The sequence below is a fragment of the Anomaloglossus baeobatrachus genome, chromosome 1 (assembly GCF_048569485.1).
Source record: "Anomaloglossus baeobatrachus isolate aAnoBae1 chromosome 1, aAnoBae1.hap1, whole genome shotgun sequence".
Taxonomy (NCBI): domain Eukaryota; kingdom Metazoa; phylum Chordata; class Amphibia; order Anura; family Aromobatidae; genus Anomaloglossus; species Anomaloglossus baeobatrachus.
The window spans coordinates 255,231,033-255,257,286 of NC_134353.1; the positions used below are offsets into that span (position 1 = coordinate 255,231,033).

General features: G+C 45.7%; 1 protein-coding gene across 1 annotated transcript in view; it reads left to right on the forward strand.

Annotated features, from left to right (window-relative positions):
* The window catches only part of PRDM5 (PR/SET domain 5), a 373,869-nt gene that overhangs the window by 187,150 nt on the left and 160,465 nt on the right, over nt 1-26,254 (forward strand). The window contains exon 14 of the mRNA XM_075336363.1: nt 24,160-24,253. Coding sequence (XP_075192478.1) covers nt 24,160-24,253 — 94 coding nt within the window. The remainder of the gene's footprint in view (nt 1-24,159; nt 24,254-26,254) is intronic.

A 26,254-nucleotide genomic window follows, 5' to 3' on the forward strand; every position in this document is an offset into this window, starting at 1 on the left:
TATTGAACTTCATTCTGCAACTTTATTGGAAATTAATTCTTGTGAGTTTTTGGTTTTCTCCTCAAAGCTTCCCTTGATACCTTTTCTCTTATAGAAGGCCTGCGGATCTTCTCTGTGAAGTATCCAGCAGTAGCCCATGTTCACATTACATCTACCTTGGTATCGTCGTTCCATCTCCTTGATAGCCTTATGATATCTTTCTCCTTGTTCTTCGCTAACAGAACCAAGGTTTTCAGGAAAGTAGGTCAAATGGGAATGTAAAAAATGTAAGTTCAAATTCATCAGACAACCCAAGGCATTGAGTCGTTTCAGCATGTTCTCCACAATGGACATACATTTTGGATATTTGTTGTTACCTAGAAATTTCTTAATGACTTCTTTAAAAGAATCCCAAACCCTTTTCTCAACAGCTTTAATTTTTGTATTTCAAACATGTCGTCCTTCATGAGTTTCCGAATATCCCACAAAAATGCCTTCCTTCAGTTTTGCTACAGACAGTCCCTGAACTTGGTATACAAGTTCTTAAGTCTTTCCTTCTTTGGGTAGAGCTTTCACAAACTGCTTCATCAGTCCAAGCTTAATGTGAAATGGTGGCAGGAGACTTTAGTGAGATCAACTAAACTTTCTGCAAGTAAGTCCAGGTTGCAAAAACGTGATTGCTGAATCCTGTGTTACCTATTTTTTAATGAGATGGTATTAGCTATTGTACAAAAGGAGCAGGAGCTGAGCTGTGAAATCACCTCTTGTGAATGTGGATCTTTTGTTATCTTGTATTTATATGTGTTATTAGTCATTTTACAGGAGGAGATAAGCTGAGATATCACCTATTGTGAAATGTGGATCTTGACTCAACTATATATAGAGACATTATCAGTCATTGTACAGAGGGGAGGCAGAGGTGAGATGTGATATCACCTACTGTGAATGGTGGATACTGTGTTATCTACTGTATAGGTGTTATCAGTCAACGTACAGGGGGAGGAGGAAGTGATCTGTGATATCACCTATCATGAATGGTGGATCCTGTGATATTTTCTGTATAGGGGTGTTATTAGTCATTGTACAGGAGGGGAGGGGAGCTTTGACATCATGTATTGTGATTAATGGATCCTGTGGTTTATCTCCTGTGTATAAAGATGTTATAAGTCATTGTACAGGAAAGGGAGAATATGAGCTGTCATATCATGTATTGTGATTACCGAATCCTGTGTTATTAGCTGTGTATAGAGGTGTTATAAGTCTTTGTGTATTATAAGAAATGAAAGTCTGTAAAAAACAGATGGATTGACTAATAAATAACTTCATTGAGCAGCTTGCAATACGCAAGACTGGAATTTTTTAATACAGATATTGACATGAAAAATTTAAATTTAATTAAAAATAATTTAAATGTTTGTAACTCCAAAACCTAACTTAGCTCCTTCCTAACGCAATGATGTTCTGATAATACGTATTTTTTTTCCTAATCTTCTAATCTGTCATATGAGGGAGGGCTTGTTGTTGTTTTTTTGGGGCAAGTTGTAGTTTTCAATGACATCATTCATTTTACCAGCTACTATACTGGAATCATTTTTAGAGGGGGAAAGGGAGGTGTTTTAATTTTTTTTAATTTATTTTATATTTAAAAAAAATATATTTTTTTTTACTTATTTTTTTGTCCTCTTAGGTGATTTGAACCTGTGATGTTTTTCTATATATTGCAATACCACAATATTACTTTGGGTAGAATCATGGACTCGTATGAAGCTCAGTGTGTGGCTGGTCTTCATGGAAGTAAAAATATAATGCAACAGGGGGCCTTCATTGGTAATACAGTGGTACCCAATTGAAACATAATAGATCACTGGAAGCTGGTGTACAATGAAATGTCCCTATCAGAAATTCTAAATGGTTAACAGCAACAATTAGAATTCAACTCTGTCCACTGCTGTTAGAGATAGATACCGACTATGTAACCTTTTACCGACATGACACATACAGTTACTTTGATGAGGGCCATTTTCCTAGCAGATGATGGATTACATGTATACAGTGGCAAGAGAAAGTTAGTGAAACGTTTGGAATTTCCTGTAGGGAAAAAGGTAAGTGAGCTTCTATATTTCATAACCAGGAGGATCATCTTAGCAACAATCACCTTCAACAAACATTTTTTGTAGCTCTTCAAATAAGATTTCCAATACATTTAGAAGAAACTTCAGAGTTATTTATTATTTATAGGAAACCTTTCATGCAAATCTTCTTTGGGACAGGTTATAACATCTCAATAGGGTTGAGATCAGGACTCAGATATGGCAGTTCAAAAACACAAATCTGTTTTCATCTGTTCTTTAATTGATTTACGTGTGTCCTTTGGGTCATTGTTTTGCAGTATTACCCAAATTTTCTTGAGCTGGAGATCATGAATTACTGTCCTTACATTCTTCTATAAAAAAATGTTATTAACTTTTAAGATCATTGTTCCCTCAACAATCACATGGACTACAGAAAAGCAGTTCCAAACCATGACAAACCATGATGTCTCCTTCATCATGCTTTGCAGTTAGGATTGCCTGTTATTGTTTGTAAACAGTACTTTTTCCCCAATAGTATTCTGTATTTGTGATAAAAAGTTTCACTTTTGCCTAATTTATCCATAGAATATTTCCTCAGAAGGTTGTCTTACGGAAACTACAGATGTGCTGCTCTCATGCACATGACTAGCGGGATTTACCTAGTACCTGGTAAATCCCCACAAGATGCTACAACTCACAGGGGACACAGTGGTCACAATACAATGGAGGTCCCTGCCGCTAGGGAGAGGGGTGAGGGGACACCTCCTGAACTCACCTCAAAATGACTCCTGAGCTCCCTTGCGTCCCTATATAGGTTGTTTCAACCTGTCACGAGCAGGATACCTTATTCCCTCAGCTGGCCCTATACTTACCAAGCCTATTGAGCAGAACAACGAGTTCACTAGACTCACCACTACAATACAAAAACACAAGGGAAGGAATACAAACAGGAGAAATAGACATTTAAGGTAAAGACACTCCAGGCGCCTTCAGTGCAGCAAACACCACTACTGCACACAACATGACAGACTTCTTCCAAAGCTCGCTCCTTCTAAAGTGGACCACATAGAAATGAGGATTCAGTTTCTATCACAGGCATCATGTGATCAGATCACATGACTTAAATAGGGAAGGGGAGTGATCCCAAAGAGCCACACCTGAGATTGGCAGCTACAGCAGGAAAGGGTGCTTAACCCTTACAGCACCACAAGGAAGGCAATGTTATTAAATAACAGCAGTTGACCTGTGACCTTCTGACACTAGATTCACCCGGGCTCTCCCCCGAACAAGATACACTCATGACAGCTACATTGGTTTTCTATCGATAGCCGTAACCTCCTTTGTGGTGTTTTATAAAGACTGTTTTTGTTTAGTCTTTTTTTATCCTGTACACGTAAACATAATTCTTTGCAGCTTTTGGAGTCTTCTGTATGTCTTTTATTGTTGACCGTGGGTTCTTTCCCACCTCTTAAAAAGCTTTTTTTTGCTCTTTAACCCCTTCAGCCCCAAGCCTATTTTGACCCTAAAGACCAGGCCATTTTTTGCAATTCTGACCAGTGTCACTTTATGAGGTTATAACTCTGGAACGCTTCAGCGGATCCCGGTGATTCTGAGATTGTTTTTTCGTGACATATTGGGCTTCATGTTAGTGGTAAATTTAGGCCGATATTTTTTGCGTTTCTTTGTGAAAAAAACGGAAATTTCGCGAAAATTTTGAAAATTTTGTAATTTTCAAACTTTGAATTTTTATGCTCTAAAACCAATGAGACATATGACACAAAATAATTAATAAATAACATTTCCCACATGTCTACTTTACATCAGAACAATTTTGGGAAAAAAAAAAAAATTTAAGGAAGTTATAGGGGTTCAAAGTTTATGAGCAATTTCTGATTTTTACAACAAAATTTACAAAGCCACTTTTTTAGGGACCACATCACATTTGAAGCGATTTTGAAAGGTCTACATGACACAAAACACCCAAAAGTGACACCATTCCTAAAACGGCACCCCTCAGGCTACTCAAAACCACATTCAAGAAGGTTATTAACCCTTCAGGTGCTTCACAGTAACTAAAGCAATGTGGAAGGAAAAAATGAACATTTTACTTTTTGCAACAAAAATGTTAATTTAGCCTCAAATATTGCATATTCACAAGGGTAGCAGGATCAAATGAACCCCAAAAATTTGTTGGGCAATTTCTACTGAGCACGCAGATACCTCATATGTGGCGAAAAACCACTGTTTGGGCGCACGGCAGGACTCGGAAGGGAAGGAGCGCCATTTGACTTTTTTGAACAGAAAATTAGCTGGAATCGTTAGCCGCACCATGTTGCGTTTGGAGAGCCCCTGAGGTGCCGAAACAGTGGAGCTCCCCCACATGTGACCCCATTTTGGAAACTAGACCCCTCATGGAATTTATCTAGATGTTTATTGAGCCCTTTGAGCCTCTGGGGGCTTCACAAAAATTAATAGAGTTGAGCCGTGAAAATAAAAAAAAACATTTTTAACACAAAATTGTTACTTCAACCAGGTAGCTTTTTTTTTCACAAGGGTATCAGGAAAAATTGCACCATAAAATGTATTGTGCAATTTCTCCTGAGTACACAGACACCTCATATGTGGTGGAAATAAAATGTTTGGGCGCACAGCAGGGCTCGGAAGGCAAGGAGCGTCATTTGACGTTTCAAACGCAAAATTGTCTGGGATAATTAGCGTATTTCATGCTGTGTTTGGAGACCCCCTGAGGTGCCGAAAGAGTGGAGCTCCCCCACATGTGACCCCATTTTGGAAACTAGACACCCATGGCATAGAAAAAAAAAACAGCGGCAGATGGGGGGGGGCGGCAGATGGGGCGGCGGCAGATGGGGGGGCAGCGGCATATAAAGGGAGCATCTGTGATTGTGAGACGGCGGCTGGGATAGGGTGGGGGCGGATGGGAGAGGGCGCAGTGGATGCAGGAGCGGCAGAGGATGGGGGGAGGGGGGGATGGGGGGATGGGTGTGAAGGGGAGTGGGAGGGGGGTATGGGGGGGATGGGTGGGAAGGGGAGTGGGAGGTGAGATTGGGGATAGTTACCCTACAGGATGGATCTAGGCAGCTGGATCACAGGAGATGAAGGAGGCAGCAGATCGGGGAGGGTGAGAGATGGGGGAGGGAGCGCAGCGCAGATCACGGAGGAGACAGGTGAGCAGAGCACAGATCACGGGGGTGAGAGGTGAGGGAGAGCGGACAGCAGATCACGGGGGTGACAGGTGAGGGAGCACAGATCACGGGGGTGACAGGGGAGGGAGCGCACATCACGGGGGTGACAGGTGAGGGAGCACAGATCACGGGGTGACAGGTGAGGGAGCGCACATCACGGGGGTGACAGGTGAGGGAGCGCACATCACGGGGGTGACAGGGGAGGGAGCGCACATCACGGGGGTGACAGGGGAGGGAGCGCACATCACGGGGGTGACAGGGGAGGGAGCGCACATCACGAGGGTGACAGGGGAGGGAGCGCACATCACGGGGGTGACAGGGGAGGGAGCGCACATCACGGGGGTGACAGGTGAGGGAGCACAGATCACGGGGTGACAGGTGAGGGAGCGCACATCACGGGGGTGACAGGTGAGGGAGCGCACATCACGGGGGTGACAGGGGAGGGAGCGCACATCACGGGGGTGACAGGGGAGGGAGCGCACATCACGGGGGTGACAGGGGAGGGAGCGCACATCACGGCGGTGACAGGGGAGGGGGCGCACATCACGGCAGTGACAGGTGAGGGAGCGCACATCACGGCGGTGACAGGTGAGGGAGCGCACATCACGGCGGTGACAGGTGAGGGAGCGCACATCACGGCGGTGACAGGTGAGGGAGCGCACATCACGGGGGTGACAGGGGAGGGAGCGCACATCACGGGGGTGACAGGGGAGGGAGCGCACATCACGGGGGTGACAGGGTAGGGAGCGCACATCACGGGGGTGCAGGGGAGGGAGCACACATCACGGGGGTGACAGGGGAGGGGGCGAGTAGCCGATCATGGGGGTGAGAGGTGGGGGGGGAGCGGGCAGCACATAACAGAGGAGAGGGGGCGCGCAGCATATAACGGAGGGGAGGGGACAGGCAGCACATAACGGAGAGGGGGCGCGCAGCACATAACGGAAGAGAGGGGGCGGTGCCGGGCAGCACATAACGGAGGAGAGGGGGCGGGGCCGGGCAGCACATAACGGAGAGGGGGCGGGGCCGGGCAGCACATAACGGAGGAGGAAGCGGGCAGCCGATCTCGAGTGGAGGGGGCTGGCAGCACATCACGGAGGTGAGGGAACGAGCAGCCAATCACAAGGGAAAGGGGCCGGGCAGCAGATCGCGGAGGGCAGCAGCGGATCGGGAGTTGTGGGGGTGAGGGTGCGGGCAGCAGATACGAGGGGTGGGGGTGCGGGTGGCAGATCGCGGAGGGCAGCGGCGGCGGCGGATCGGGAGGCCGGTTTCATACAGTGCAATGGCAGCGCGGCAACTTCCGGGTCCCATGCTCCGGTCACATAACAGCATGGGACCGGAGCTTGTCGCCCTGCCATTGCACTGTGTACACTCACTGTGGCGTGCTGCAGGGAACGGGAAGTGAAGCTGATGGGGCGGTCACCGGCAACAGGTCCACTGTGATTGGAGACAGCGGTCACAAGGCCGATCTCTCCAATCAGAGCTACTGGAGCTGGGGGAGGGTGATCCAGTGAGGTCACCCAGCTCCAGCCAATGGCCAGTGCTATAGCTGCACTGGCCAGGGCTGGATTTCAATGTTTCAGTCACTTTAAGTGGCTGGAACATTACAGTGGCTGTGATTGGTTGAGCGGCGTTCGTCAGCCAATCACAGCCTCCGTAGGTCCGGGGAGGAGGCACCACCCCTCCTGGAGTCAGGTACTGGTCCCCTCCTCCCCGAATATGCGGTTTATGCTAACTTTTCGCAGTCACCGGAGGCTCCGGTGCCGCGATTACGCCATGACGAAAAGATCCGTCCTTGGTCATTAAGGCCCAGTGCAACATGACGGATCTTTCCGTCCATGGTCATGAAGGGGTTAAGTGTTCTTAACAATATTACCTAATCCTTGGGAGAGTAGCAACAGTCCAGAATTTTCTCCATGTGTAGGGTACACTTACACTGCATGATTATTGTAAACAGGTGTTTTTTAGAACACTCATTCCCAATAATCATGCAGCAGTATTGACAGGTTGCTCATTCCTTGAACAATGAGAAAAATGCTCACTAATAGGATGAAATAATCTTTTTGTTTGCTTAAAAATGATAGTTCTTGGTAAATGATTGTCCTATGCAGATAGGAACAATGACTGCCTCTGCGCACAAAAAGATCTATTACTAATTGCTCTGTGTGCATGGGAAATACAATCTGACTCCCTAAATAGGATGTTAAATGACTATCGATTGGCAACTATGTAGCCAATTTTTGGTTGTTTGAAGCCTAGGATTGCTCAGTGTAAACCCACCCATTGTCCACTAGTAGAACAACGCCTTCTCATTCGCCTTGTTTTCCCCCATTAAAATATATAATCTTACACTCACCTCTGCTCCAGGTGCGGTCCCAGTGTTATGAGCACCACTCTTTCAGATGTATGAGTAATCAACATGAAGTGAGTGCTGCTCACTTTCTGTTAATTAGTTATTAGTTATACGTCTGGAACCACACACCACAGGTGAGTATAAGCTTTTTTTATGTTGTCTTAGAACTGGATGACCCCTTTAATTGAGGAGTGATTTTAACCTGGGTCTTTAGCTTTGTAGCCTCACTCAATTTAATGCAACTTTATTATACAGTTGAAACCAGAGGTTTACATACACTATATAAAAAGACACATCTGCATGTTTTTCTCACTAACTGACATGAAATCAGAATAAACATTTCCCGTTTTAGGTCAATTAGGAATCACAATTATTTATATTTGCCAAATGCCAGAATAATGAAAAGAAGAGAGAATGTCAGATAGTGAGAATACATGTATATGTGTCTTTTTAGATAGTGTCTGTAAACTTGTAGTTTCAACTGTACATCTTCTGAGGTCTTCAGAAATGTGTTTACATTACAAAGTAATATTTCTTGAGGTTAACTGCTTTGTCAGTCACCAGACTTTGTATGTCATTACTTATTGGGCAAAACACATAATAATTTTATCTCCTCAATGGAAATCTTTTAACAGTTAGGTTCACTTACTTTTTCTCCTTGTGTTATGGATGCTTATTCGATGGCTGTTCTCAAGAAAAAACATGAATGGTACAACTGTTCTCTTACAAAAATATATCTGTTGGAAAAAAATCTACATAATTTTTTAGACTGAGACAAATTATATACACATGTTCAACCTTATATTGGATATAGTGAATGCTACCGTATTGTAAATCATTACAAATTTTCTGACATATTTTTGATATTTAACACATGAGATACTAATCACAGATAATGTGTACAAATATACTTTAATCTACATAGAAAGATAAAACCTAAAACATCATTCCAGCATTTTTGTTTTTTTATTAGCGCTTGAGTGGTGCTATAAATCTAAGGCCCCTTCCCTTCTATCTCATACTCGCCATCTGGCATTTTCATTATTTTCTGGTGCTACATCGGTCCTGTGGCTCCATCTTGTGCCTGTAACTTTTGACTGGACGGATGTCACAAACCTTCATCAGAAGTCTATGGTAAACAGAAGAAGGAGAGAATGATGCTCTCAAAAACTTGCATTGAGTTGGGACCTCCAGTACACTCCATGAAACACAGGAGCTACTGGCAGGTAGCAAATCGCTGACCGACAGGAGCAGTGGTAATAAAGGACAAAGTCACCGGACAGTGAGTATAGGATCGGGGTCAGAGGACTTAGATTTACAGCACCACTCCAGTATGCTATCAAAAAGAAAGCACTGGATTGGTGCTGTAAGGAACATTTACATGGTCCATTTGGTAACACAATACAACTGCCATTTACCGATTGGCATTTGTTTGAAAGATTTTTAAACAGATAATAATTGATGCGCAGTGAGCAATCTATAGTAGATCACTTAGTGCACACATACACTGCTATAGTACTCGGCAGTACATGTCCTGTTTAAACAAGACAATGCATTACGGAAAACAATAATTTTGTGTGCGTTCACCTGATAAACAAGCATTTTGCTTATTCAACAAGTGATTGGTAGCTTGTTTAAATGTCAAGATAATTGTGAAACAAGTGTATTTAATAGTGATAGGCAAATAGTAAGATATTGGGGTTTGGATTATTCATACCGAATATCTAGTACTATTCCAGAATTCAAGACTAGAAATGAGCCACCACCCTAGTGTTTGAGTTTGTTTCGTCGAATGGCGGGTGTGTTCGTCGAACGTTCGACGAATGTTCGTCGAACACTTTCGAACACCTTCGAACACCATTGAAAACAATGGCAGGCAAACACAAACACATACAAACATGCACAAACACGAACGCATACACACATATTATGCTCACCTTACCTTCCGTTCCATCGCCGGCCTCCTGGGACTTGCAGTTTGCGGGTACAAGATGTGTATCGGGTGGGTAACCATGCTACCGATTCCCCGGAGCTTCCGCTGCCAACGCGCTGATGTCAAAGGCAGGAGCCACTTGCCTCTGATTGGCAGCGCGATGCCTTTGAGTAGCATCTGACAGAGGAAGTTCCTCCCTTGTCGCGATGGTTACCCGATATACATCCTATAGTGGCGAACTATGTGTATCGGGTAACCATTGCGATGAGGGAGGAACTTCCTCTGTCAGATGCTACTCAAAGGCAGCGCACTGGCCAATCAGAGGCAAGCGGCTCCTGCCTTTGATGTCAGCGCACTGGACGCGCAGGCTCCGGGGCATCAGTCACATGGTTACCCAATACACATCCTGTACTGACGAACTGCAAGTCCGAGGAGGCTGGTGATGGAACGGAAGGTAAGGTGAGCATAATATGTGTGTGTGTTTATGTGTGTTTGTACGCATTTGTACGCGTTTGTACGTGTTTGTATGTGTTTGTACGTATTTGTGTGTGTTGTGCAGGTTTGGAATGGCACAATAGGGGACCAGGATGGGACGTTTAACAAGTTGTGGAACGAATTGTCTGCATTGCAATGATTTGCAATGGGAAATCTTGCTTTGCTGAATGAGTAACTTGGTTAACAAGCACACTCCCAGAACGGATTGTTCTCGTTAACCAAGAATCCACTGTATTAACATTGAATGACAATATTACTCTGAAAAGCCAGTGATCGAACCGTTATCGAACGTAACCTCGAACTATCGAACTTGAAGCTAATAGCTCGCGTTCATTGAACGACTAGAACATCACCTAAGGCGTGCGACACACATCCGTGCCGCCGGTACGTGTTTGCCATTTTTTGCACGTACCGGTGGCACGGAGACACGTTCATCAATGCTACCCTATTGTAGCAGGCACACACACGTAAAACCGCACGTAACGTGTGTCCGTGTGCATTTGTACTTGTGTGCGTTTTTCTAAACGCTGACATGTCAGTGTTTTCTCCGGCAGCACGGGTGTCACACGGCCCGCACCCGTACCACACGGGTGTAGTGTGGATGCGGTCCCGTGTGACATGCGCCAGAAAAAACACACATGTCAGAGAAAAAAAAAACCTTAACTCACCTTCTCCAACCCTCCTGTCTCTGCCGCTGCTGCCACTTGCTGCCGACCGCTGCTCATTATTCTCATTTAATATTCACTTCACTGCGGCCAGAAGCAGCAGCAGCGGGGAGACGGCAGGGCTGGAGACCGCAGATCAGCACCACGGACAGCAGGAAGGACCACGTGAGTATGTAAATAACCTGTTCTCCGTATGTTATCACGGATAGCATGCGGAGAACACACGTGGCCCGCATGTAACAGAGACACGTACTTACCTTACAACACGCAGGGGAAATACTTGTCTCTCGGCACGTGCGTGATTTTCACGTGAGTGTGTCGAAGGCCTAAAGGTCCAGTCACACTAAGCAACTTACCAGCGATCCCAACAACGATAGGGATCGCTGGTAAGTTGCTAGGAGGTTGCTGGTGAGCTGTCACACTGCGACGCTCCAGCGATCCCACCAGCAACCTGACCTGGCAGGGATCGCTGGAGCGTGGCTACACGAGTTGCTGGTGAGCTCACCAGCAACCAGTGACCAGCCCCCAGTCTCCTAGTTACAGCACACATCAGGTTAATTAACCCGATGTGTGCTGCAGCTAAATGTGCACAGAGCAGGGAGCAGCGCACACTGAGCGCTGGCTCCTTGCTCTCCTAGTTACAGCACACATCGGGTTAATTACCTGATGTGTGCTGCAGCTACATGTGCACAGAGCAGGAGCCGGCACTGGCAGTGAGAGCGGAGGAGTCTGGTATCAAAGGTAAATATCGGGTAACCAAGGACAGGGCTTCTTGGTTACCCGATGTTTACATTAGTTACCAGCCTCAGCAGAAGCCGGCTCCTGCTCACTGCACATTAGTTGTTGCTGTCTCGCTGTCACACACAGCGATCTGTGCTTCACAGCAGGACAGCAACAACTAAATAATGGCCCAGGACATTCAGCAACAACCAACGACCTCACAGCAGGGGCCAGGTTGTTGCTGGATGTCACACACAGCAACATCGCTAGCAACGTCACAAAAGTTGTTCGTTACCAGCGATGTTGCTAGCGATGTTGCTTAGTGTGACGGGGCCTTAAAAGAGGTTGAGTTTGAGATTGGCAAACAGTTTGTTTCGAACACCGCTCATCTCTATTCAAGACGAATAACAAACCTAATGCAAGTCAGTGGGGAACCCGAGCATTTTTCTAGGAAATCATCCAGAAAAATGCTCAGGTTACCCATTGACTTGCATTAGGTTCATTATTGTGGCGAATACTGCAATAGTAGTAATTGATAAAGAGATTTATTTCAGCTCACCATTATTCAATGGATGAAAGCTATTCAAAGGCGGTGCACTGACAAGGTATGAGGTAGATCTGTAACAGGTAAGCAGGATCTAGCAACACGTCAATGGAGATATTGAATTAAAAGTTTGTTTGTACCACATACCTAGTACTATTCCAGAAAAGAGGATTCAGCAACACGCCATGGAGAAATAGGATTAAAAGTGCATTTATTTCATTCTTGTTAAAAGCATGGATGAAGTCAGAACACAGGGAGGAACACAGCCTCCATATTATGCGTCTCAAACACATGACTTGTTCTTAGTCATAGTAAAATAATGAAATAAATAATAAAAATAATGTGTTAGTTATTCTAAGCATTTTTTTGTCTATTGAAAATAATTAGATTTTATATATATATATATATATATATATATATCTCTAGATTTCACTTTTTGTTTTATACATGCTAACAATGGTGAATTTACATTTTTTTGGTACTTCTACTGAAAAGATCTCCTAGAAATGTAGAGCTCATGAGACAGCAATGCATACACACAGAAAAGTATGGATGCAATATATGTTTTCTGTGCACGCATGTCTGTTGAGCTGTGCACTTCTAAGGCTAGGTTCGCACACTGCGTTTTTTTGACGCTGCGGTTTTGTGCGTTTTTTGCGGCAAAAAACGCACAAAAACGCACCCGCGGCAAAAAAAACGCGGCAAAAAACGCACGCGTTTTGCCGCGATTTGGTGCGTTTTTTGCTGCGTTTTTGCTCACTGCGTCTTTATGCGTTTTTTATCATTGAACAATGCCATTAAAGATTGTTGAAAAAAAAAAAAAAAAGGTCTGATGTCATTTCCTTCTTCAATATGTTCTTCATTCTCCACTAGTGTATGCAATAGAGCAGTCAGCTGCAGAACTACAAGGCTCAGCATGCTCCATACAGGACTGTATGCTGGAGGGAGAGGCAGAGGGAGCAGAACTACAAGGCTCAGCATACTCCATCCAATAGTGTATGCAGGAGAGCAGACAGCAGCTGCAGAACTACAAGGCTCAGCATCCTCCATCCAGGACTGAATGCAGGAGTTTTTTGCCCCCCAAAAAATGACGTGGGCTTCGCCATATTTTTGTATGCTAGCCGGGTACAGCAGGCAGGTACAGGCTGCCCCCAACCCGAGCTACCTATTTGTACCCGGCTGGGAACCAAAAATATAGAGAAGCCCTTTTTTTTTTAATTATTTCATGAATTTCATGAAATAATTTAAAAAAAAAAAATGACGTAGGCTTCGCCCAATTTTTGAGTCCAGCCGGGTACAACTAGGCAGCTGGGAATTGGAATCTACAGTGCAGGGTGCCCATGCTTTCTGGGCACCCCCACTGTGAATTGCAGTCCTGCAGCCACCCCAGAAAATGGCGCTTTCACAGAAGCGCCATCTTCTGGCGCTGTATCCAACTCTTCCAGCTGCCCTGATGCCGGGTGGCTCGCTGGGTAATAATGGGGTTAGGGATTGCTGTATATTATTAGCTGGCCCTAAGCCCGAAATTCATGGTGTCACGCCAATATTAGACATGGCCACCATGAATTTCTAGTAAAGATAAAAAAAAAACCACAACACACAGAAAAATATTTTTTATTAGAAATAAAACACAACACAATTAGTGACTCCATCTTTTTTGAAATAAAGAACCCCCCTCTGCAGTAATCCTGGGTCAAGGGTCCCGCGCCGTCCAATCCGGATCCAATATCATCTGATGGATTTGCTGGAAGGCAAAGCGATCAGATGATGTGTCAGGTTCTAGGGGCTGAAGCACATCACATATCAGCTGATTGTATAAAAGCCGTTTATACAATCAGCAGATGCATCGGTGCAAAAAAAAAACAAAAAAAAAAATACTCACTTATGTGCTGATTACCGGCAGCTCCTGGAGCGATGGGGCGGGAGTCTGATCCTGTCCGATCGCTGCAGCAGCTGCCGGTAATCAGGGATGAAGTCTCCTGACGCATTCGCTGATAGGTTAAACCGGCCGGGCGCCCGCGTCACCGCGATACTTACGATCACCTGATGCGTCAGGTGACTGCATCAGGTGATCCATCGCCAGGTCATGCATCTATCGGAGGTGTCCCGGCCGTCTGCACACAGCCGGAACGGGGGTGGCGATACCGTGAGAGGAGATGGGAGCGGGCATGGCACCGGGAGTCTGCAGACAGGTGAGTATGAATTTTTTTTTTTTTCTACTGTTCACTTTTGTTTTCGCAGCCGCTTCCACCTCCCGCCCGAACATGGCGCCGCACGGCAGCATACATGCACAGGACCGGAGGTGGAAGCGGCAGTGACGGTACCGGGAGGATTCATGCTTCTGTATTTACTGACAGAAGGAATCCTCTTCCTGTACATGTCACTTTACTACCCACCTCCTGCGTTTATAGCTGCGTTTTTGGTCTTAGAAATGCACCAAAACGCAGCTATTTGCGTTTCTCATTGCGTCTTTCAACATCCCATTGCACTCAATGGATGAAAAGCGCAGTGAAAAACGCGGGAATAATTGACATGCTGCGTTTTTGTGGCACCACAAAAACGCAGCTGAAAAAAACGCTGTGTGCAGACAGCAAAAATGAAAACTTACAGACTTTGCTGGGGAAGCAAAGTCATGCAGTTTTCTGAGCAAAAACGCACCCGAAAACTGCGCAAAAACGCAGCGAAAAACGCACTGTGTGAACTTACCCTAAGAGGCCATTTGCAGTTCAGTGAGCATCACAGGACCTGGTTCCCAACCAATCTGCTCAGTTTCTGTTTAAATGTTTAATAGTTCTTTTGACTGCTTCTAATCAGTACCATGTCTGTATTCTGTACAACCTGATGATGACTGGTAACAAAAACAACAAATCCCATTGACTCCTAACCATTGTTAAGGACATACATAGAGTTGGAGGGTCATGCAATACAGTTATACGGCAGTGCTGGCTTGACATTGCAATTGATTGGTGTCCTAAGCTTGGGGATGTATTCATGTTCTGATGTTTCTGGTGTTGTATTAATGTACTGATGGTGGTTCTGGTGTTGTATTCATGTACAAATGGTGATTTTGGAAATATATTTATGTTTTGACGGTGGTTTTGGTTCTGTATTAATGATCAATTAGTAAGCATTTAATTTCTCACATTTTACACTAGATCATTATATTATAGGGTTAGTGTGCTTCCCATTGCACACATAGACAACACAAAAACTGAAAATACAGCCGTCTGAAAGAGGCCATTTATGTGAGCTCAACAAGTGTTTCACTAAAGCCCATACACTTCAGATGACTGTGGGTTGAACAATGGCTTGGCCAATCATTATTTCATTGGCTATCTCAACAAATTTTCCCATACAGAGGTGTGCTTCCTATGCAGAGTATGAGAGAACCACTGTGAGACATTTTTGGCAGTGGCTTATCTCTTAGAGAATAAAAGAATCTGCAGTCTGAAATTGGACATTTCAGATTCTTACCTCTCCCAACAATCATCTACCTGGGACCCCATATGTATGTGGCGGTCATAACCACTATCTAAGGAGAATGGACAGTTTTAATCTTATTTAATAGTATTTGCGTCAACATTTAAAATGCCTAGGGCAAAATGAATGTCAAATATGGCCCAAATTTTAGGTCTAGGAAAATAGCAATAAAAAAACCTTTCTTTTTCTTTTCTGAAGTTTTGTTGTAAGCTACTTAAGAATAAAAATAACTGTAATGAGATTGACCTGAAAACTCTGACCTGAAAATTGACCTGAAAATGTCATTTTGTTTTTACTGGAAAACTAATGCTGTAAGAAATTAAACCATAAAACTATGTCAGATTTGCATTTTCATTACCATTTCAGCACAAATGGATTTTTTTTCCATTTTACTATATAGTCTATGGTAAAAGTGTGGTGCCTTTGAAAACTACAACTTGTTCTGCAAAATTACAAGCCAACATATGTATATGAAAAAATACATAAGTTATAGCTCTTTAAAAAAGGAGAGCAAACAATGAAAATGCAAACATGAAAATTGACTGCATCCTTAACTCCTTCACGACATATGAAGTACATGTATGTCATATTTAATCAACCATCATGTGCTGATAACATGATGGCTCCACCCATGGCTGCTAACCTGTTAATGCCACAGTCAATCTGTGACAACTACATTTAACATGCACTGGCAGAGGGCCACTTCATTCAGTGTGCTTATCGAAGACTTGTCATGCTGATGAGTTGTCCGCTGATGACCCCCATGCCTGTCATTACGAATCTCCTGTGAAGGCCAGCCTGTGCAGATCATGATTTTAGCTACACATAGCAGTGCTGATGCACAGCTCCATATATCACAAGCAATCGGATGATTGAAGTTGCAAGTCCCCTAAGGGAACTATTAAATACTGTAGAAAGCAAAAAAAAAGTTTTTAAAAATTTTGAAAACAAAATAAACAAACAAAGCACAAATTCAAATCACTTTTCTTTTGCCCCATTAAAAAGAAAACAATTGAAGTAAATACACACTTGGTATTGCGTTCATCAACAGATTCAGTCCAATCTATCAAAATAGAAAATAAATTAATTGGCAAACAGAGTAAAGCCCGCTTTACACACTACAATATATCTTACGATGTGTCGGCGGGGTCACGTCGTAAGTAACGCACATCCGGCATCGTAAGGTACATTGTAGTGTGTAACAGCTACGTGCGATTGCGAATGAACGGTAAAACGTTCATTGCATGCACGTCGTTCATTCCTCATTAATCGAACGTCAGGTTGTTCATCGTACCCGGGGTAGCACACATCGCAGTGTGTGACACCCCGGGAACGATGAACAGATCTTACCTGCGTCCTTCGGCTCCCGGCCAGCAATGCAGAAGTAAGGATGTGGGCGGGATGTTTACGTCCCGCTCATCTCTGCCCCTCCGCTTCTATTGGCCGGCTGCCCTGTGACCTCGATGTGACGCCGAACTTCCCTCCTACTCAAGGAAGTGGACGTTCGCCGCCCACATCGAGGTCGTATGGACGGGTAAGTACGTGTGACGGGGGTTAATCGTTTGTGCGGCACATTGAACAAAATTGAACGTGCCACACATACGATGGGGGCGGTTACGATCGTATACGATATCGTATGCAAAATCGTAACATGTAAAGCAGGCTTTATGAGGAAAAAAAAATCAAAATGCCAGAGTTAATGCAATAAAAGGTGATCAAAAAAATTGTATCTTCCCCAAAATAGTATCAGTAAAAACGTCAGCTCATGCACAAAATATAAACTTTCACACAGGCACATATCCAGAAGTTTTAAAACATTACAGGGAAAATGGCAACAAAAGCAACAGTTTTGTTAAAACATTTCTCGTACTGACCTGGAGAATCATATTCTAAGGTCAATTTAACTGTATAGTGAATGTGATAAATATATAAAAAAAAGGTGGAATTGCACTTTTTTTTATCGTTGCTGCACTTGGAATTTTTTTTACCATTTTCCAGTACACTATGTGAAATAATGAGTGGTGTAGTTCAAAAGTCCAACTTGTTCCACAATAAACAGGCTCTCATATGGCTATGTAGACTAGAAAATAAAAAAGTTGATGGAAGGGGGGGGGGGAATAAAAATGAAAAAAAAAAAAAAACCCAACAAAATAGAAAATCGTCTGCGGGTGAAGAGGTTATTAAGTTAAAATAACTCTACTTTTCCTGTTTATTTATTTCCCTGATCCTTTCTAACTATGTATGTGATGGAGTGAAGTATATTAAAATACTAAATTATCAACATCTCCGGTTTACAGCTTGTTATGCACACCAGGAGACCAATCCTGTTGAGACGCACATTGGATCAGCAATAGCGCAGTCACATACACACTTGGCGCAAGCTACCACTGCAAGGCAAGTCTTTAAGGTTGGAAAATTCTTAACCCACTCCCGAAAGAGAGGGGGGCTTTGACAGAACCCTTCCCAGACTGCTGTCACAGGGTAGCTGGCATCTGGTGATGCGAACAGTGTCAGAGTCACATAACAGGAAGAAATAAAAAAACAGCAGTGCAGTACCAAATAAAAATAAAAGTAACAAAGGTAAAACCTGTGATATAGCCATGGATGAGGAACCAGAAATCCCAAATGCTGAGAAGAAACTGGAGGATTACCAGAAACCACTCACCACACACCGCACAAGGGAGCTGTAAAACAGCATTGGACTGGGTAAGGAGCTGGTTAAAAGTAGCCAGCCCAATGCTACAGCTTAAAATCAGGTGATGCACTCCTCCCAGTCATGTTCAGGGAGCCATTCCCTGCTCACCTGTACAGCAGGGTGCACACAATCACACCATTGGCTAACACCAGGCAAAGCAGCATCCTACTTTGCCTGGCTACTGGTAAGAACAGCGTCCTATGTCTTCCAGGCCTTGAAATACGTGAGAGACGTGTCCTCAAATCACACACCAAGATACCATTGTGTATAGTCTCGCAATCTAAATGTGCAATAGCCCGACCCCAGAGTGGACAGACTAGGAGGAAATCTGGCAATCAAAGTAGGACGACTGAGAGACCAAGGCAGGTATTCTTAACAGTGCTGCTTCTTTCCTCTTCTTTATCACATAACCGCTATTCAGCTTTGCCAGCTCACACCGTGTTTACTGTATATAATAATGTATGTTTATGAGACTAAGGATGAGTCTCCATAAACTTAAATTGAGAAAGTGATTTGTAATCCAAACATAAACCCTTCTGTGAGCCAGTTAGTCTGATTTGAGGTTATGTGGTAAAGAAGAGTAATGGTGAACCGCTGGAAACTGTGGAAGATGGCAATCAGTAAATATTTTAACATGCTTATGTCGCGGGCGGGGAGGACGCCGCTGCTGCGCTCGCTAACGCTCGGGTCCGGCGCTGCTGCGGCTGCTGCTCGGTAGCTTGAGCGGTGGGCCGGATCCGGGGACTCGAGCAGCGCTCCTCGCCCATTAGTGAAAAGGGTGGTTGGTTTGGGGGATTTAGTCCATGACGCCACCCACGGGTTTTGGTGAAGATGGGCATCACCGCTGCTAGGGACGGGGATCCCGGGAGCGATGGTAGGCAGCAGCTGGGGTGTTGTTTTCCCCCTCCGTGGGTAGGGGTTGGTGGTCCCGGGGCCCGATGGTGTGACGGGGAGGCAGGGTTGGTGAGGTGCAGGGTTGCAGGGACAGCGCGGTGCGGTGCCGGATGGCACAGGTGTACTCACTCAGTAAGAGATGCAGCACAAAGTCCTTGGTAAACCAAACGGCTGGACGGACAGGTCCCGCAGCCGGCTGTAGTGTCTCTCCCCGGACAGGTGATGGCGGCTGTCATTCCCTGCACCTTTGTGTACTGTTTTGACTACGATAGATCCGCAACGGTAGTCCGCTCCCCGATGTATGGATGCCGGAGGAGCCCGTTTGCCCGCAGGCGCTGGCCCTTGGGTCTCTAGCCTTAGGCGGTAGCTGTATACCCTCACGGTGCAGACGGTTGCCTTCTAACGGGTCTTTGGCTGTTAGGAAACCCCTGGGGTTCCTGTCACACTCGGATTTGACTGTTGACGGCAACTCCAAGCCTAGTCGGGGTCCGATGGCCCTGCCTGTGTGTGCTGGCTTCACTTCGCTCTCCGGTCGGTACCAGCGGGCCACCGCCCGATCCCGGTCCTACGGTTCCGCGTTGATTCACCACTCCTGCAGACGGCCACCACCGTCTGCCAACCTTGCTGTCAGTGCTTGGGCCACAAACCTAGACACCCTCCTCTCACTTCAACCTCCTCAACTTCACTGCTCCTTTTCCCGCCCCCAGGCCTGTGAACTCCTTGGTGGGTGGGGCCAACCGTTTGGCTCCGCCCCACCTGGTGTGGACATCAGGCCCTGGAGGGAGGCAACAAGGATTTTGTGTTTGGCCAATGTTACTGTCTAGTGGGGGTGGGGGTGTGTGTGTGTTACCTGTGACGACCTGGCTAGTCCAGGGCGCCACATTCCCCCTTGGTGAAATGCAGACCATCCGCGGGCTGCCCGTCCATCACCGGTTTTATTTATTTTTTTTCAAAACTGTAAAATATAAATTAACATGTCAACATATCAAACATAAGCATTTTTGTTAGGTCACTTCAAACGTTACACATAAAAACATGTTTAATAATGACGGACGGACGGATGTCTTCCGCTCTCCCACCCAAGCAACCTAGCCCTGATGCTGCCCCTAAGAAGTGGGCAGCACCCCTTGACCCCAGTCCAGGTTCAGGCTGCCCGAGCGGGAACGGGTACGGTAACTCGCACCCGACTGTCACTTCAGGGGACCCCACATCCAAGGGGGACCCCTGACCCCCGGAGGGTGGCCACCGATCCTGGTGGTGGCCGGGCCCCAGCCTGCTCTGCTGCGGGCTCTTCCTCCAATCTGCCTCTCCGGAGGCGGCAACGGTTTACATCCCACAATACTATTTACAAGCCCACCAGTTTGTGGGTGGCCTGCCAGTTCTCGGCCATGTCCATGAGCAGTTTCTCATGTGGGTGGTAAAAACACACAGAGTCCCTTCGGGGACAACTTGCTGGCAACGGCCGGGATAATCACGTAGATAATCAGATAATCTTTTGGATGATTATTGTCATTCACAGTGCTGAGGGTCCCAATGGGGACAACTTGGTTGCAACGGAGAACCGCTGCCACTATTTGAGGTCGCACTCATCCAGGACCTCCTCCAGCTCGATATCCGACGTACGGCTCGGTGGAGGAGGGGGCTGGAGCCGCATCTGCACACCGCGGCTCTTCCTTTGCTTAACATCTAGGGCGAAACAGCCCCTCTCCCCGCAGTGACGGGTGTAAGTTACCAGGTCACCAGGCAATAGGTCGCGACCTGGATGGCCCGTGGGAAGGCGTGAGTTGACATCGCGGCGGGCTACAAACACTTCGGCCTCCAGGCCCGGCTCGTAGATGAAACCAAACCCCCTCCGCGTGTCAAACTGCTGGACTTGGCCTTCATACACCGGGCCCCGCACCCGAAAGGTGTCATGGCGGAGTGCATCCTTCTCCCTAATCACTCGCGCCATCACTTCGGCCCTCTGCTGCTCCCTGGCGGCAATCTCTCGGCCAAACTGGTTTGGTTCCCTGTCCCAATAAGGGGCGTTGGCAGACCCCTGCGCCCGGGTCGGGCCCCGCTGGACCGGGCCCACACCGGCCACAACCGGTAGTTTCTTGTAGGGGTCCTGCGGTGACATGGCCTGTACTGCGGCTTTGCAGTGGCGGCCCGGTGCAGCCTCAGCCAAGGCGTGGGACTCAGGGATAGCTGGCATCACCGGTTGGGCCTTTGGGCCCGCAGCGGTCGGTTCCTCCACGGCCGGGCGGACTACCGGGGCCGGGACGGTCTCGGGTGCGGTCACTTCCGGGGCCGATGGCTACTTGTCGCGGACGGACACCTCCCGCGGTATCTTCCATGGCAGCGGGAGGGATACGGGCCGTTCACAGACAACGCCCCCAGGTCGGTCCTCTAGGGCGGACGGGTTTGATTCCGCTACCGGTGTTGGGGGTAGCGGTCCGAGCGGAGGGGCAACAGCAACCGGTACGGATGGCGGGGGAGGCAGGAGGGTGAGCGGGTGCAGGCCGGGCCCCTCAGCCGCAGCGGCCGGTCCTTCTCGGACACAGGGGCGTGGGTCGCTTACACGCTCCTCCAACACTGCCTCCACCTCACGTCTCCGCACGGCCGCCGCCACTTCCTCTATCTCGGCCACCCAGCGCTCCATCAAGAACCGGACCTGGATTTGAAGGCGGCAGCACATTTGTGCGGTCCGGGCTTCCACCCACGCCACCGTTCCTGGCGTGGGCTCGGGAATTTCGGCATCACCGGACGGAACAGACATGCTTGATGGCAGACTTCCAGGAACCGGATATGTTGTAGAGTCCTGGCGTCCCCGCTTTTTATGCCCTCGGCTACATCAGGCAGACACACACACATCCCCCCTTGGTTCTCTTCAGCACTTCCACTTGTTGGGGGCGGGGCTTCGCTTTCGCGCCTTCCCTGCTCGGAGAAGATGCTCGAGCGGGAGATTTTCGCGCCAAAGATGGCGGCGCTTCAAATTTTTCGGCCGGACGCCGCCACCAGGGATCACAAGGCGCACTTCTATTGGTAAGTAGATGGGTCCAATCCTGTTTGTGACGCCAAGTTGTCACGGGCGGGGAGGACGCCGCTGCTGCGCTCGCTAATACTCGGGTCCGGAGCTGCTGCGGCTGCTGCTCGGTGGCTCGAGCGGTGGGCCGGATCCAGGGACTCGAGCGGCGCTCCTCGCCCGTGAGTGAAAAGGGTGGTTGGTTTGGGGGATTTAGTCCGTGACACCACCCACGGGTTAAGGTGAAGATGGGCACCACTGCTGTTGGGGACGGGGATCCCGGGAGCGATGGTAGGGAGCAGCTGGGATGTTGTTTTCCCCCTCCGTGGGTAGGGGTTGGTGGTCCCGGGGCCCGATGGTGTGACGGGGAGGTAGGGTTGGTGAGGTGCAGGGTTGCAGGGACAGCGCGGTGCGGTGCCGGATGGCACAGGTGTACTCACTCAGTAAGAGATGCACAAAGTCCTCGGTAAACCAAACAGCTGGATGGACGGGTCCCGCAGCCGGCTGCAGTGTCTCTCCCCGGACAGGTGATGGCAGCTGTCTTTCCCTGCACCTTTGTGTACTGTTTTGACTACGATGGATCCCCAACGGTAGTCCGCTCCCCGGTGTATGAATGTCGGAGAAGCCCGTTTGCCCGCAGGCGCTGGCCCTTGGGTCTCTAGCCTTAGGCGGTAGCTGTATACCCTCATGGTGCGGACAGTTGCCTTCTAACGGGTCTTTGGCTGTTAGAAAACCCCTGGGGTTCCTGTCACACTCAGATTTGACTGTTGATGGCGACTCCAAGCCTAGTCGGGGTCCGATGGCCCTGCCTGTGTGGGCTGGCTTCACTTCTCTCCCCGGTCGGTACCAGCGGGCCACCGCCCGACCCCGGTCCTACGGTTCCGCGTTGATTCACCACTCCTGCAGACGGCCACCACCGTCTGCCAACCTTGCTGTCAGTGCTTGGGCCACAAACCTAGACACCCTCCTCTCACTTCAACCTCCTCAACTTCACTGCTCCTTTTCCCGCCCCCAGGCCTGTGAACTCCTCGGTGGGTGGGGCCAACCGCTTGGCTCCACCCCACCTGGTGTAGACATCAGGCCCTAGAGGGAGGCAACAAGGATTTTGTGTTGGCTAATGTTACTGTCTAGTGGGGGTGGGTGTGTGTGTGTGTTACCTGTGACGACCTGGCAAGTCCAGGGCGCCACACTTACACTACATCACATAAATATTTAGGGCAGATTTGTGGAAAAAATGGGAGTTCTTTAAAAGAATTAAGATAACTTAACATTGCACAAGCCATTGACTGATGTCACATTAAATGTCAAATTAGACCTTTTCGTGCCACGATATCCCTGTGCTGTTTTAGCTAGATGAGAATAAACTTTGCCAAATCTGTATCTTTGTATGCACTGTAAAAATAATACAATTAGCAAATGTTGACTTCCTGCCCCAATTTGTGAGTAATCTCTACGATAATTTTTACATTTTAAGTTGAAAGCTAATTTAAATAAAGTGTATGTTATCACTGCATGTCCTACCACTTTGTAATATTACATTTTACGTTAATTTGTTTCCCAGGAAAATTACTTAGTTAATTTGGCTCTTAGCAATCAAGTGTTTATCATTGACAAGTTGTGCTCAAGTTCTTCGTAATCCAGATGTAGTAAGCTATAAGGAGCTAATGTTATAATTTTGCAATATAATTCTATAAAACCAATTTTCTACACCATTCTTGGGTAAGGTGTCAATCCTACCACGTGGCGCAGCATTGTGATCTGCCCAAACTTGCAGTTGTCAGTAGCAGCTTACCTCGATGCGTCAGTTTATCATTGGATTTCCGAAAGTAAATCATGTACATAAACTATGAAATATTATACACCAGCCTCTGTGTGCCCTATCCTGCTCTATGCCATTTTGTGAAAAATAACCTACCATAATATTTGGATTCCTCATACTTTGCACTGGATAGTATTAAATATTTTTTGCATAACATATAAAATCTAACAAAGTTAAAAGAAAGCAAAAAATAATGTTAAAATGTAATAGTAATAAAAAAATAGAGATGCCTAATATTAGACAAATCACTTTTATAGGCACGTTTGTTTATTAGTACTTTTCTAATCGTATATAATTGTCCCTTAGACTCATACTGGAGAAAAAGAGAAGATTTGCCCATATTGTGGCCAGAAGTTTGCAAGCAATGGGACACTCAGAGTTCACATACGAAGCCATACAGGTAAGAAGAATATCTGTTTAGTCAAGAACATACAATGAAGATTCATGTATAGTGATATTTTTTCAGTATACTAAGAGTTTTAGATGGCTTTCATTGACTGACATTATTTATAGGAGGTTTATACTTGCTACTGAAAATTCACAGCTAAACACATCACATTCTGTAACTTCCTGAAGTTGATTAATAAGGGTCATATCATGACTGCGCTCATCTGGTGCTTCCTTTCATGTGTGTGGGGATGCATTCCTGTTTCCTGGTCCCTGGTAACTATACCAATAAAAATGCCTATCCTTTTTTTTGAGATTTGAAGGAGAAAAACTACTTCCAACAAAGTACAGCATTTCTGTTATTTTGAAACATTATTTTTCAATCATTATATAACATGAAGAATCCAATTCATTAAGACTGCCATTTTTTATTAAAAAAAAAAAAGAAACATCCAGCAATTCCAAATGATAAAAAATTCCAAAACTTTATTTCACATTTTAAAATTCCAAAATTCCATGGTTAGGACTCCATTAAAATAGAAACAGATAATGTGTTTTGGATCCAACAGATCCTTATTCATATCTCTATATGAATAAGGATCTGTTGGATCCAAAATGTGTCATCCATTTCTTTTTTAATGGAGTCCTAACCATGGAATTTAAAATGTGAAATAAAGTTTTGGAATTTTTTATCGTTTGGAATTGTTGGATTTTTCGTGGATTTTTTTGGATTGTTTCTTCTGGTGACCAGCTGGACTCTGATCCATGTATCCCTTTCTCTATAGCAGGAATTGCAAATTGTGGTGGAGTGGCTGATAAGAATTTTTTGTTTTTTTATACCAGTCTTAATGAACAGCATTCAGGAAAAAAGATAAAGAAATGCATACCACTTAATGAATTTAGTTGTATCGTACCAGGGTTTTGCTCCTCCATGCACCCCACCAAAAATACTTCTCCCATCAGGGACTGAAGTAACATTTCTTACCTAAGCAATGTTGCTAGTTTCCTTGATTTTAATGGATGGGTGTAGCCATACCCAGCCCCACCTGCAAACTTCCCAACAAAGCCCATTTTGGCAAGCTGCTTGGGACTCTGCTAGTTTTCTTGTATAAAGACTTTGATGTATGTGATATAATATAGTTTTCTTGAATTAAGAGAACGCCTAAAAAGCACATATAGTAGTAAATTTATTATAAACTCTACTTTTTAAAAAATATTAATTGCTTACTTTTGTGAGCAGTAAATTGAATTAGTAGGTTGCCTGTGAATAGAACCTGTCTCCATCAATTCAAAAATGAAAGAAAGCCTTCGATCTTTGATGATACAGTCTTTTTTTACCTTATATGTGTTGAGCCAGACTTATTATTAAAGATGTACATAATGGATCCGATTTTCAATCTGCTCTTCTAAAAGGAAACATTCATCACCCTCAAATTATTTTCTTGTAAATTCATATCAGTTGATGAATAGCCCCTTATTGACTATATTTTTGGTGATCACTTATAGCTCATTCCTGTACGTATACTTCTTGTATGGAGCTCGATATTAGGCCTTGGCATTATTTTATCCCATTTCACAATAAATGGAGTGGAAAACAATTAAAAAGTATCATTTTCCCTATATATGCCACCCCCTTGCTGTGCTCTATGTAAGGTTTTAGAAATACCTTGTTTGTCTCAGTTACATCATGTTCCTAGATCTTCAAGAGGGGTAATCTCAAATTATAAAATTACGTTAGTGTGAAAATGAGAAAGTTTGAAATTGATTTGCTTTTTCTATCTGCTGTCTTTCTCCTGATATGGGAGCAGTTTTACAAGTGTATAACCTGTGTCCAAGGAAATCGATCACCACAGCCTGGCCAAGTATGTGCAGTGATTACATTCCAGGAGAGGAGTTAAGTCCTAAGATCCAAGACAGCTCTCTTTAACCCAATGATTTCTAACTACTCGCATCCCTCTCACTTCCTCTCAGTTCCTGACCATTCTACATAATTATAATCCTTAGCCCCAGTAAT